Consider the following 14,257-nt stretch of genomic DNA (forward strand, 5'->3'; position numbering starts at 1 on the left):
GGAGGGTAACATTCTGCTGCCAACATGGAAGGGCATCGGTACATGCCCAACAGAGACCCAGCTCGTCCTTGTGCCCGGCTTTCCTGGCCAGTTAGCCGCCACAAGCTACGAACCCAAGCTGCAAACTCAAGCCACAGACTCAAGCAGGACTGGTAACTATGCAGCAGCTGCAAAACATCTGATGGATGTGTGCGTGTGTGAGAATATGTGTGTGTGTGTGTGTGTGTGTGTGTGTGTGTGTGTATTAGGTATAATGTGTGTGTATTAGGATTAAGATATTAGTTATTGGTCATAAATCGAATTGTTATCATAATAAATGTGACATCTTTATCTTGTCCCCTTTAATAAGATCCTGCTAGTTTTTATTGGTATAACAACTTATGGTATATCTATACTACCCACTGAATCGGCAGGCAGTGATCGATCCAACGGGGAATATCTTATTGCCCTTATATAAATCCATGGTACGCCCACATCTTGAATACTATGTACAGATGTGGTCTCCTCATCTCAAAAAAGATATACTGGCATTAGAAAAGGTTCAGAGAAGGGCACCTACAATGATTAGGGGTTTGGAGAGGGTCCCATATGAGGAGAGATTAAAGAGCTAGGACTTTTCAGCTTGGAAAAGAGGAGACTAAAGGGGATATGATAGAGGTATATTAAATCATGAGTGATGTGGAGAAAGTGAATAAAGAAAAGTTATTTATTTGTTCCCATAATATAAGAACTAGGGGCCACCAAATGAAATTAATGGGCGGCAGGTTTAAAACAAATAAAAGGAAGTTGTTCTTCACACAGCGCACAGTCAGCCTGTGGAACTCCTTGCCTGAGGAGGTTGTGAAGGCTAGGACTATAACAGGGTATAAAAGAGAACTGGATAAATTCATGGAGGTTAAGTCCATTAATGGCTATTAGCCAGGATGGGTAAGGAATGGTGTCCCTAGCCTCTGTTTGTCAGAGGATGGAGATGGATGGCAGGAGAGAGATCACTTGATCACTGCCTGTTAGCTTCACTCCCTCTGGGGCACCTGGCATTGGCCACTGTCGGTAGACAGGATACTGGGCTGAATGGACCTTTGGTCTGACCCAGTATGGCCATTCTTATGTTCTTATCTAATGGGGTTGTGCCCAGTGGGGCCCCACAGGGATCTGTTCTCAACCAATTATCTGGAAGAAAATATAAAAACATTGTTGGTAAAATCTGCAGATTAGACAAAAATTGGTGGCATGGTAAACAACAATGGAAACGGGTCAGTCATACAGAACAACCTGGATTGCTTGTGGCTCATTTGAACAACCTGCATTTCAATACAGCTAAATTCAAGGTCACACAACTAGAAACAAAGAATGCAGGTCAAACTTATAATATGGGAGGAAGGAGGGGATTGTATCCTGGAAAGCAACAACTCTGAGAAGGATTTTGGGGTCATGGCAGACAACAAATTGAACCTGAGCTCCCAGTGAAATCCCATAACAAAGAGTAAATGCGATCCTTGGATGTTTAAATAGGAGAAGGGCAGTAAAGTTACCTGGATATACACCATTTGCGACACCTTTAGTGGAATACTGTGTCCAGTTCCGGTATCCACACTTCAAAACAGATGTTAAAAAAATTGCAAAGCATTCAGAAAAGAGCAACGAGAACACCGCAGTTTGGAAAAGATTCCTTACTGCAAAAGACTAAAAAAAAAAGCTCCGTCTATTTAATTTATCTAAGGGAAGATTCAATAGTGACTAGAACACAATCTATAAACAAGGAAGAGCTTTCTGATAGTAATGGCTTTTTAAATTGGCAGAAGATGACAATGACAAATTCAGATTAAAAATAATAATACCTAATAGTGCTTTTCATCAGCAGATCTAAGAATGCTTTACAACAGTCAGTAGCATTATCCTCATTTTACAAACGAGGAAATTGAAGCACGGAGGTGAAAAATAAGGCACAAGTTTTTAAGAATGAACATGATTAACCATTGGGACAACTTACCCAGGGAGGTGGTGGATTCTTTGTCACTTGGAGTCTTTCAATCAAGACTGGATGGTTTTCTAAAAATATATGACATAACTCACACAAGAAGATAGAGGCTCGACACAGAAATTATTGGGTGAGGTTCTATGATGTGTGTTATACAATAGATCAGATTAGATGATCAGAATAAGAAGTTTTAAGGCCTGAAGGAGCCAATCTATGAATTTACACTAGTTGAGGACATAGCTCATCATGTCTGAGCATTGTCTTCTAACTCTAATATTTAAACTTCACAAGTTCTGCAGTAGTTATAGCTTTCCTTCCTAATTAACTCCCCCTTGCACACCAAAATCAAAACTGGTTGTTTTTAGTCCAACATAGAAGAAATGAATTCATTTCCCCTGCCCCCCACCCCAAAAAAATTCAATTAACAGGATAATTTCCTGCTATGGAAATAGTGAAAGTTTCTATTTATTTGATTTCAATAGTAAAAAACCCCCAAACATACCAAACAACCCCTCTTCCCCCACAATTAAGAACTTTGTTATTACACAATAAACATTTTAAAAACAATACATTTTCCTTGATACAGTTAATCAAGTAATATGTTAAATAGTCAGCTGATTCTAAATTACTTACTTACTAGAACATGTAGTTTTGACAACACATAAAAAGGTTAAAGGCTTACATAAGGAACGGAATCAGATCGGCTTTTAAGAGGCTGACCCAGCAAGGCAACGAATGACCACATCTCCCACTGATACCAATGGAAGTGAGGGTACTTGGCATCGTACCAGGGCTGGGCCTTCAGCTGAGATTTTCAAAGGAACCTAAGGGAGTTAGGTGCCAAATTCAGGCAACCTCTGAAAAATTCCATCCTTCATATCACTATGCCCTGGTGTAGCACTAATGGGTTTTGGGAGAGAGCTGAGTTCAGCTTCAATCTTATAAAGAGAATGTCTGATATAGGATCTTTGGGAGAGCAGATGGAGAAGACAGATGAGGGGTAAGTTACTCCAAAGGAACTAAAGATGAAGCACCGAGTTTGGGAGTGTTAGGATCTGGGCTTATGGTTTGGAACCTTCTCTACATAAGAGTTTAGAGCAGTAGGAAATAAAAAGAAACTATTGTTCAAACCACTTCACCAAGAAAAAATTACATAACCCTCAGAGAACCCATATGCGGTAGGCATTTACCCCCATTTTATAGATGGGGAAATGAAGGTTCAGAGAAGTGTAGCAACTCGCACAGCTTGCCTTGTGCTTAGACTACACCCCATAACAATATGTACTATCCAAAACAGTATTTTCTTAGGAGCACTTAAAATGTCACATTACGAACACGCTGCCATTCACCATTGGTGCAACGACTTCTACTTAGTAAAGTGATGGGTTTGGCCCACGCTTATGGTCCACTCCATTCTGACTGGTTAACCCCATGAATTGAGTGCACATATATTTTCACATCAGTAAGGAGGAACCTCCTTCCGGGAGGTCAGGATTGCCTTCATTTACTCTTCTTTGGTCCGCTTCTCTGTTCAGGCCCTTCTGCCCTCTTCTTTCTCCAATCACAGATCTCCGAGTAGCTACATGATTGGCACTTCCATGCTTCCTCAATTTCCACCCCCTGGGCCTCCCTTTGTCCTTTCCAGTACGCAAGGTAGTTCTGTGCTTTCTCTCGCACCTTTTCTTCTTCAAACCGAACCACCTCCGTCCCGAGCAGGGTGTTACTTTCCTGGTGGCTGTATTCGATTTTCAAACAGCCAATGCTGGGGAGGTCAGAGAGTGTCAGGTTTAGATACATCAGTTCCAGGAGGTCCCCAAAGCAGGTTACCGTGAATCCTACTTTCTGAGCATGTTCCCTAATTTGCGATCCCAGTGGCTGCTCCGACCTCAGCTGGATGTGACTGGTGATAACATCTGGTTTCAGTTGTCCTTGCACCATGGCATCAAAAATGTATTTATACAAACAGACCTGAAAGCAGTGGGGGGTGGGAAGGGGGAGATAATTTAATAGATGATCAAACAATAGTGCATTAAAGAATGCAACAAGCTGGGATGAACTCCCCTAGGCTATGTCTACACTGACAGCTAGGGGTGGGAATCCCAGCTTCAAAAGACATACTCCACTTTCACTCACCTGAGCTGGCATGCTAAAAATAGTAGTGTAACATAGGCAGGGGTGGCACAACTTAGCCGCCGCGAGTACGAACCCTCCAGGTTCAATTGCTGCTGTCCATGCTCCACTAGTTTTAGCTCAGATGAGAGCAAGCGTGAGTGTGTCTGCACGAGCTGGGAATCACACCCCGAGCGCAGAGTGTAGGCATAGCCTCAGGCGTCATTGGCAACTCCAGCCCTAAACCATCATGCTACTCAGTGCAATACTTCCTTGAAAGCCAAGTGTATTATACGTAGAAATACCCATCTCCGTAAGGTTATAGATCACCTCCAAATAAATGAGTAGCCCAGAAAAATGTGGACGACTCACAGAACCACAGAGGAGCTAGTGATAAAAATGTACATGCAAAGAACTTCTAGGTGTAAATAAAGTGTGTTCAAAATTGAGGAGAGAGTCTGACCGAATGAGACTTAATCAGCTTTAAAAGGTGGGGTTTTCACCACTGCCCTAACTCTAAATGGGAATCGGGCAGCCAAATAAATCCTTTAGGCAGCTTTGATGCTACGCAGCTGAAAGCAGATCTCAAATTACATGAATAGGGTGCACTTGTAGTTAAAATAAACGTAATATTGCACAACCAATCCAAGTGCTGTGGGATTTGATGGCAATAGTTTAGTAGGTGACATATGTCTCTGCAAGTCAGCATTGAACCAATCATCTGGGAGGCCATGGACAGTTGGAGTTCCATCTTTTGCGTGAGATGCTGACCCAGTGTCCTGACTTGTCTTTGAAGATCCTAGGACCTTCAAAGAGAAGGGTTGTTAATGCTGCTGCCTGGTCTGAATTCCAGTTTGGGTGGTTATACTCCACCTACATGGAGTTCCCCTTCTAGTTTCAACTGAATACTTCCTGTCCTAACCAGTTGTGTAACGTGGTGGCTGGCTGTCAAACAGCGGTTCTCTTTCATTCCAGAGACGGCTGCAATTCACATATAATTCGCACAATAATCTGTAGGATGTTTTTGGTATAAGAGGGACAATATAAATACATGGTCATTACATTACATAAGAACATAAGAACGGCCGTACTGGGTCAGATCAAAGGTCCATCTAGCCCAGTATCCTATCTACTGACAGTGGCCAATGCCAGGTGCCCCAGAGGGAGTGAACCTAACAGGTAATGATCAAGTGATCTCTCTCCTGCCATCCATCTCCACCTTCTGACAAACAGAGTCTAGGGACACCATTCCTTACCCATCCTGGCTAATAGCCATTAATGGACTTAACCTCCATGAATTTATCCAGTTCTCTTTTAAATGCTGTTATAGTCCTAGCCTTCACAACCTCCTCAGGTAAGGAGTTCCACAAGTTGACTGTGCGCTGTGTGAAGAACTTCCTTTTATTTGTTTTAAACCTGCTGCCCATTAATTTCATTTGGTGGCCCCTAGTTCTTATATTATGGGAACAAGTAAATAACTTTTCCTTATCTACTTTCTCCACATCACTCATGATTTTATATACCTCTATCATATCCCCCCTTAGTCTCCTCTTTTCCAAGCTGAAAAGTTCTAGCCTCTTTAATCTCTCCTCATATGGGACCCGTTCCAAACCCCTAATCATTTTAGTTGCCCTTCTCTGAACCTTTTCTAGTGCCAGTATATCTTTTTTGAGATGAGGAGACCACATCTATATGCAGTATTCAAGATTATATAAGGGCAATAATATATTCTCCTTCTTATTCTCTATCCCCTTTTTAAATGATTCCTAACATCCTGTTTGCTTTTTTGACCGCCTCTGCACACTACATGGACATCTTCAGAGAACTATCCATGATGACTCCGAGATCTTTTCCTGATTTGTTGTAGCTAAATTAGCCCCCATCATATTGTATGTATAGTTGGGGTTATTTTTTCCAATGTGCATTACTTTATATTTATCCACATTAAATTTCATTTGCCATTTTGTTGCCCAATCACTTAGTTTTGTGAGATCTTTTTGAAGTTCTTCACAGTCTGCTTTGGTCTTAACTATCTTGAGCAGTTTAGTATCATCTGCAAACTTTGCCACCTCAGTTTTTACCCCTTTCTCCAGATCATTTATGAATAAGTTGAATAGGATTGGTCCTAGGACTGACCCTTGGGGGTCATTACACTACTTCTTTAGTAATGTTAGTCTAATACCCATCAGTTGCTTGTTTTCTGAGCAAATATTTGTCTATGGATTTGAACATATTTTACCCACCTGGAAATAATCTTTCTTTTTCTGTGCTCTAGAAGGCATGAAAGGTCGGCCTCGAGTTTTTAGCTCTCTCAGCTCCAGCTCTCCCTTGGCACTATAGCACAGCTCATCAATAATTCCCGTCAGGAAGACATCTTCTATTACTCCAAACACTGGAAGCTCCCGCACGCAACCACCTGGAATACAAAATGGGATGCCCATACATTTTATGAGGCTCGCATGGCTTTTGAATAAAGACTTAAGTAACACTGCAAATTTCTTGGAATTGTAGTATTGATGCATTTTAAGAATTTGCATTTAGACACTGGATTAAGAGAATGCTTGCATGCCTCCCCAAGTAGTTTCAGTTTTAATAATCTAAGGTGGTTATTAGAAATTCAGGTAAGGGAGTTTAAAATACATATTTTTGTCTTAACGATCTCTAATTGTTATCATCCTTTCAAGCTAGCACAAAGATCACAACACATTTTTATATATAAACACACTCACTCTCTCTCTCAGACACCACACAAACACAGAGTAAAATGAAGATAAAAAAAAAATTATGACAATACCTTTTGCCTGCCTACATACCTGCTTGTAGAACTGGAATCACGGAAAGAAGATTCAGTATTTTTATTGCCCAAGAATCTTCCTGGCTGGTCGTATGTACTTTCACTACATCATGGACTTCTAGTTCTGATTTCAAAAAGAGATAAAATGATTATTAATTTTCATCACAGTCCTGCCTTGAGGCTGCAACTGAGCTCTGGGTCCCATTGTGCAAGGCACCACGGAGCATGGTAAAAAAAGCTTCAGTGTAAATAAACAAGATAGACAACAGGTGGGAGGGGAATTGGCACAGAGATGAGTACCCAAGGGTACTCAACAGATCAGTTGGAGAGCCAGGAAGAGAAGAACCCATGTCTCCTGATCCCCAGTCCAGTGCCCTTTCTGTGAAAATGTTAGAAAACGGTATAAATTTAGGCCTCTTTCCTTGACCCTGGTGCAATACATCAATCCACTGAGAATTACAAGGAACATTTTCTTTTTTCCAGGGATACCCATAAGTTAAATTTAGTCCAGAAGCGGGCATAGTAGGATAATTAAAGCAGTGTGATATACTGCTCTTTAATGCAAGTATATGCTTTTGGAAGGCTCTTATGAGACTACAAGGTGAAACACGGCTTGCTGATAATACCTGTGCATCCCTGCTGACATCAATAGGGTCATACAGGTGTAGCTGTGGGTAGAATTTGACCCACCGTATTAACAAATTCATTTACTTGTAACAAACATTAAAGCCTTCCAAAATCTTTGCAGAAAACTGAATGAAACAACGCACTGTGTAATAAAAGAGGCAGAAGAAGCTGGAGAGAAAGAAAACAACATGGAAGTTTTTACTGCAACATCCTGGTAGTGTTACCTCTTGCTAGATGTATGCTCTTCCCTGTGTTTAATAACACTACTGTCTCTGGCACCTGCAGCTGGGGGACTTCCCTCCCATAAACCATTTGTTGTTCGCACCAACTCTGAGTGGACAGATCAGTCACGCAAAGGTACTTCAGGTAATATTTTTCCAGGGGAGTCTGCGCTCTCTTTCTTTTCACCTTCCCGGCTGCACTGTCTTCCGTCAACACCTTATTTAAGCATGCCAGAGGCAGGTCACTTGAGGAGTTTGCCTTTCCAGCGTCTCTATAATGAAATACATTAATTGTTCCCCCCCCCTTCTAAAGTCCTTTATAAATACAATTGTTTTGCCGTTTGCACAGTAAGTTTAGCCCGCAAAGCCACTAGCACAAAGATGAAACAGTAAATTGATGAGCAGTATCAATCTCTCTTTAAAGCCTGTGCCAAGTTAGGAACACTCTGGTACAGCCCCAGTGAAGAGCAGTCATTTATTTTCAGGGAGCCAGATTAGGGCAAGTTCAGACAAGTTTCACACCCTGCCACGGGAATGTCCTGCTCAAGTCTCCCTGAGTTAGGAATCTGGAGGCTGAGAGCAGGGAACAATTGCTGGGATGGAGATTTGATCTTCAGGACTCCTTGGGGTTCGCTGCCTCCGGGAGCGAAGGGGCTACGGGACCCCACCCTGCTTTGGAAATGCACCCCGATTTTGGGGCTGCTTCCCAGAGGTGCAGCTCTTCTAGGAGCAGCCAAAAAGCCCCCCCGGGGGTTACCGGGGAAGAGCCATTGCCGGCTGGAGTCGGGCTGCAGCCTGGGGGCGGGGGGGGGAGCTCAGGGCGCTGCCGCCCCTGTAGGCTGTGGGGGGCGTTTTACAGGCGAACCCCGAAGCTGGGGAGAGGCGGGCAGCGCTTACCCCGGCTGCAGCGCCTGGTCCCCCGGCTCCTCCAGCAGCAGCAGCAGCTCGGAGTCGCTGAGCTCGCCAGGCTCGGAGCCCGGCCCCGCCATGGACGCTTGAATCGCAGCCTCTGCTCCGCCTCCCCCGGCGCGCCGGAGCGAGCACAGCTCGGAGGAGGGGCAGGTCTCCAGTCTCCACCCCGTGCTCTCCCATCGGGTTCTCCTGCCTCCTCTAGTCCCATCCCTGCCCCTGCCTCGCCTCTCCGCTCCCCGCCCTTAGCACCCAGCGCAGCAGAGACGGCAGAAATGGGCACGACTAAGGACCAGTAGTGGAGCCACGGGGCAGCCCCCAAACCCCCTGAGAAGCCCAGCCCCAGCCCAGGTATTATGCATTGTATCCTCCCCCAGTAGAGGCTTCTGTCTCTTTTACTCGTCACTTTCAGCTCCTCCAGCCCCTGTCAGTGAATGGCAAGGCAGGGTATAGGCCCTGGCCACAGGCTCTATTTGATATTAAACTGATAGCCCCCATTTAGCAAATCCAGATTCTGCCTTCTTCATGCAGCCTCGCCAACTCTCCTGCCTGTCCATGCAGCCGACGAAGTGGGCATTCACCCACGAAAGCTTATGCTCCAATACGTCTGTTAGTCCTGTGGCACCTTATAGACTCTTTGTCGCTTTTTGCGATCCTAGCAGGAGTTGATGTCTTCTGTAAAACCCCAGCTCCCGGATTCACGTCGAGAGTCCTGCAAATCCGCTTTATATCCACGGACCCATTTTGGGGGGTCGCGGCTATAAAATTTGTATCCACGCAGGGCTCGAGTCATGTGAATACATGGGGGTTTCATCTTTCATTAAAGAAAAAGTTTCTAGCAGAAAAAAGCTTGAAAATGTGATCCAAGTGCATCCTCAAGATTTAGAAAGCAGAAGTCAAAACAATATAGTTGGGGTTCAACTCCTTTGTTTTAAAAACTCGTGATTTTGTAAGCCAATCTCGTGATATTTTGTAGCCTGACATGAGTTTTGACAACCTTCTAATACCATGTGATTTTTATGGGGTGCATGCACCCAGAGGTGAAAGTAAGCTGGTACGGTCCCGGGCCCTTTAATTTTCCCCTGAGCCCCAGGGGGCTCCCAGCCACTTCTGCAGCTGAGAGTCCCAGGTTGATTTAAAGGCCCTGGGGCTCCCAGCCACAGCCGGTGCCCCAGGGCCTTTAAATCTTGAGAGGCCACGCCTCTTCCAGATGAGGCCACGCCCCCTCAGGACTCCAGCAGTACCTGTAAGTCCTGTAAGTTACTTTCACCTCTACACACACCTTTTCTGTGCTTTGTTCCTGCCCTTGGTTGTAAATCAACATTTTCTCAGCACAGTTCTGAGAATAGGAAGTGTTACTTTAGGTGTTCTTCACCGTTGATTATGCTAGGGCTGTCAGGTTAAAGCAGGAGCTCCTGGCGGCATGAGTCTCAAGGGTAGCAATGTCACGACACAGCAAAGCCAGATAAAGCTGCGTCAGATGAAAGGTTTATCCGGAGGGATGGCTGCATCTAGGGAATTAGAGGGTGAGTCAGTCATACTCAGGTGTCTGCGGCTTAATGCTGGAAACTTGACAGAGCAGACACGCTGAATGTATTTGTTCAAAGTCACGCTGGAAAGAATACGATTAGGCTAAGTCTTTAAAAGCCTTGACCCCCAGCTAACAAACACAGACCAGTTTCACACCTCCCTTCTTGTTCTGCTATCTCCTTGCCTCTAATGCTAGTATGTAATGCCATTTCTTCGCATGACAGAGCCTTACATACGACTCCTTCAAACTTGGCTTCTGTTTTCTAAGCTCTTCCTGCACGGATGTTATAGCCTATTCATGGGTCTGCTGGTGAGGACTGAAACTGAGTTATTAAACACGGATTTAAACTTATTTCCCCCGCATAATTTTCCATGTCTGTTGCAGCAATAGGAGAAGGTCTTCAAAGGCAAAGGAGGAGCATGGCAGCTGTACAAACACAGACAGGAATGCCTGATAGCACTTTCTCCTAGACCTTGTCTGACAAGGGTTCTGTAATCTTTACCAAATGCTATACTCTTCTGCCTTCCCAGAGCCATTGGCTGTCAACATTCATATGAGAAACTTAAATCTCACTAAATTAAGTCAGATTGAGTTGGGTATGCTAGAGGAGAAAGTATTATCTTCTGTCTACTAATTCTAATAACAAAAGAACTTCCTGGGAGAAAGTTACGAGATACAATGGGTACCTGGCAGAATCTGGTTGTTACACTGCAATAGATCACGTGCTTACTTGAAATAAGTTACGCAAAATAAATGACTCCAGACAAGTTACGGAATGACTGATGAGCATGTCTGACCCTGACACTATCATTTGCCTAAAGGACCGGTAAACAAGAAGCAAAGCGTGGCAACTCCTCAATGCTAAGCACCGTTCTAAATAGATGGTCAAACATTCTTTGCATCAGCTCTTCAAAGCAAGCCTGAGGTGTCTTATCAAAGACAGGCTACATGTAGACAGTGTTAGTTTAATGAAATCATGGATTTTTAAGGCCAGAGTCATCAAGTCTGACCTCCAGTATAAAAGCTCACCCAGTAATTTATGGCTTAAGCCATAACTTCTGTTTGGGTTAGAGTATCTCTTTTAGAAAGGCATCCAAGCCAGGTCTACACTACACATTTACATCAGTATAACTATGTGGCTCAGGGGTATGAAAATCCCGAGCGATGCAGTTATACTGACCTAAGCCCCAGTGAAGTTAGCGCTAGGTTGATGGGAGAACTTCTGCCGTTGACATAGCCACCACCACTTCTCACGGAGGTGGATTAACTATGCTGATGGGAGACACTCTCCTGTCAGTGTAGTAACTTCTTCACTAACGTGCTGCATTTCTGCCACTGCAACTTTTTAAGAGTAGACCTGCCCCCAGTCTTGATTGAAAAACTTCAAGTGATGGAGAATCCACCTCCCCCCTTGCAAAGTTGTTCTGATGGTTAATTACCTTCACTGGCGAAAAAAATTGTACCTTATTTCTTATTAGATTTTTTCGAGTTTCAGCTTTTTACCATTGGACCTCATTCTGATTTTTACTGCTAGATCAAAGAGCCATTACTATCATAGAATCATAGAACTGGAAGGGACTTCGATAGGTCATCTAGTCCAGTCCCCTGAACTCAAGGCAGGACTAAGTATTATCTAGACCATCCCTGACAGGTGTTTGTCCAACCTGCTCTTAAAAATCCCCAATGATGGAGCTTCCACAACATCCCTAAGCAATTTATTCCAGTGCTTAACCACTGTGAGAGTTAGGAAGTTTTTCTTAATGTCCAATCAAAACCCACCCTTGCTGCAATTTAAGTCCATTGCTTCTTGTCCTATCCTCAGAGATTAAGAAAAACAATTTTTCTCCTTCCTCCTTGTAACAACCTTTTATGTACTTGAAAACTGTTATCATGTCTCCTCTTAGTCTTCTCTTCTCCAAACTAAACAGACCCATTTTTTTTACTCTTCCCTCATACATCCTATTTTCTAGATCTTTAATCAAGACCTGTCTCTTCCTCATGTAGGTACTTGTAGATTGTGATCAAGTCACCTCTTAACCCTTCTCTTGCATAAACTAAATAGACTGAGATTCTTAGGTCTCTGACAGCGGTGCCCATGACAGGTAATAGAAAGTTTTGAGGAGGTAGGTTATAATAAGTATTACTCTTCTGTCAGAGAAGAGTTAATGTTGGCAGAACAAACAAGGATACAAGCTGGGAAGGATTATGCTTTTATTCAGACTCTCCAATGTAGGCACCATACCAGCTTCTCTTCATGAAAACCTCACTTTGTTAGACGCCTGTTGGTTATTTAAATCCACTTTCCCAGGGAGAACTCCACAAAGGGAATCATTTCAAGGTTATACAAAACAATGGGAAAGGGTTCATACAAACGCTCTTAGATATCTCTCTTTCTGGCAGAGACATGGATGTAGTTTTTTCCCTACCCACAAATTAAAACAGAGTGTGGCAATAAATGTTTAATGCTCTTAAACTTGGCAAGGGAGATGCTGATTAATGTTACCAGGTGCATGTATATAACACAAGCTAGAATGTATTTTAGGTCTCGAGATACCTTTCCTTTTTTATTGGAAAGAGTACAGAGGATTAGGCTGTACATCATGCATATGGTACAACACTCCCTTGACCAGGGACTTTTTACAGCTTGGCATGGACTCTAACATCTGTTTATTGTGGGCGTCTACCCAGCTATCTCCCGTATGGGTTACTGCTGCGACTTGGGCGATAGCCCACTGCTGCAAGTGTCCCTATTAATATAACTCTAAGCCAGAAAGAGTTTAGTGTTACAGATGTATCATTCATTATAAAGGGATGGCCACCTTACGGGAACATGGAATTCCCTGAAAATGTTTTCTTTTTTACATTGTGACAAGAATAAAAAGTGAACAAACCAGATTGCTGTGACACAGAGAAAGTAATACCCAAACCTCATAATACGTGACCATTGCAAAGTTAATCCAGAGGCAATAATGCTGCAGTGACAGTTAGCTTTTGATCTTCTTTCTATAGTTTTATATCCCACAGCACTGTATTTCCTGAAAACGTAGGTCTTTTTTCAGGCTACAAATCCGCTGCATCTATTTAGTCACTTATAGCACGAAACCACAGAAACCCATATTCACTAAAATTGTTGGCTGAAATTCTTAAAGAGATTCAATACCCAGTTCCTATTAATTTTAGTAAGAATCGTGTGTCCAAATCTGCTCGCCAGCTTTGAAAATCCCAGCCCTATTGGGCATTTTGAGGCACTTAAAAAGTTAATTGGAGATCAGTAACCCGGGCACAGGAACATAACAGTGATCACCCAATAATATCTATGAAACTGCTGTAATGTGATGTTAGTACAAATTCCACCACCTATATTTGGCGACATCTTGGGGCATGTCACTAACGCATCAACAAATGATTTCCAATGTGTAATACCATTCCTATTAGTACTACTTCTGGAAAAGGGCTGAAGAACAAAGTGATATTTTCAGGGTTAACTAAAGGCCCTTGCATCAAAATATCTGACTTTTCCAAGGATTTTGGGGTAATCCGTACGATTAAAAGGTACCTGTACCACGGTGTACGCTATTAACACAGCAGTAGTGCCCGACCTTTACTGAACCAAGGGCTGCATCAGAAATTTCCCAGGGCCCTGAATTTGCATTAAAAGGAGCAGAATGTATTTTTCCTCTCTTTTAATAGGGAACTACAGGCGGAAGGGTGAGAGGTCTTAGCATGCAATGCTCCATCTTGATCTGAGGAACAGGTGTGCTGGGAAGGGTAATAAAGGCAAGGTTATGTATGGGTCCAGTTGTACAACACTTATATGCTTTCTTTGCACGGTGCTTTGACAACTGTTCTATGACAATCTCCAGAGTTAGAGAAAATAGCACCAGCAAGCAGTCGGGGTGACCACAGACACACAAAGTTGCAGACCAACAAGTTCCAAAAGGGAAAACAAAATCCTTCTACAGCAGAAGCAGTTTCTCCAGGTATTCATCTTCACAGCAGGAAGAAAAGACCTGAAGTGTCAACACCTCCATTACAGAAATTATTAGACCATTTATCTTTGTAAACCTACTGAAAAGAATAAATTGGCC

The 14,257-nt window shown here is 43.2% G+C and overlaps 1 protein-coding gene across 1 annotated transcript; it reads right to left on the minus strand.

The window, feature by feature from the left end:
• Positions 1-2,425: 2,425 nt before the first annotated feature.
• On the minus strand, positions 2,426-8,724 carry EXO5 (exonuclease 5). The gene is made up of 5 exons (XM_034752978.1): positions 8,627-8,724; positions 7,733-8,001; positions 6,901-7,005; positions 6,331-6,503; positions 2,426-3,946 (listed from the first exon to the last, which is right to left on the minus strand). Exons 1-5 carry the CDS (start codon positions 8,716-8,718, stop codon positions 3,479-3,481), a joined length of 1,107 nt encoding a protein of 368 aa, XP_034608869.1. The 5' UTR covers positions 8,719-8,724; the 3' UTR covers positions 2,426-3,478.
• Between the last annotated feature and the right edge of the window lie 5,533 nt (positions 8,725-14,257).

This window comes from Trachemys scripta, chromosome 18 (genome assembly GCF_013100865.1).
Source record: "Trachemys scripta elegans isolate TJP31775 chromosome 18, CAS_Tse_1.0, whole genome shotgun sequence".
Lineage (NCBI taxonomy): Eukaryota > Metazoa > Chordata > Testudines > Emydidae > Trachemys > Trachemys scripta.

Excerpts from the sequence above, each read along its gene's own strand:
- EXO5 (XM_034752978.1), bottom strand. The coding sequence starts at position 8,718 with ATGGCGGGGCCGGGCTCCGAGCCTGGCGAGCTCAGCGACTCCGAGCTG. Across the intron at positions 8,002-8,626 it reads GACCAGGCGCTGCAGCCGGG|AGACGCTGGAAAGGCAAACT; the intron begins GTAAGCGCTGCC and ends ATTTCATTATAG. Across the intron at positions 6,504-6,900 it reads GATTCCAGTTCTACAAGCAG|GTGGTTGCGTGCGGGAGCTT; the intron begins GTATGTAGGCAG and ends TTTGTATTCCAG.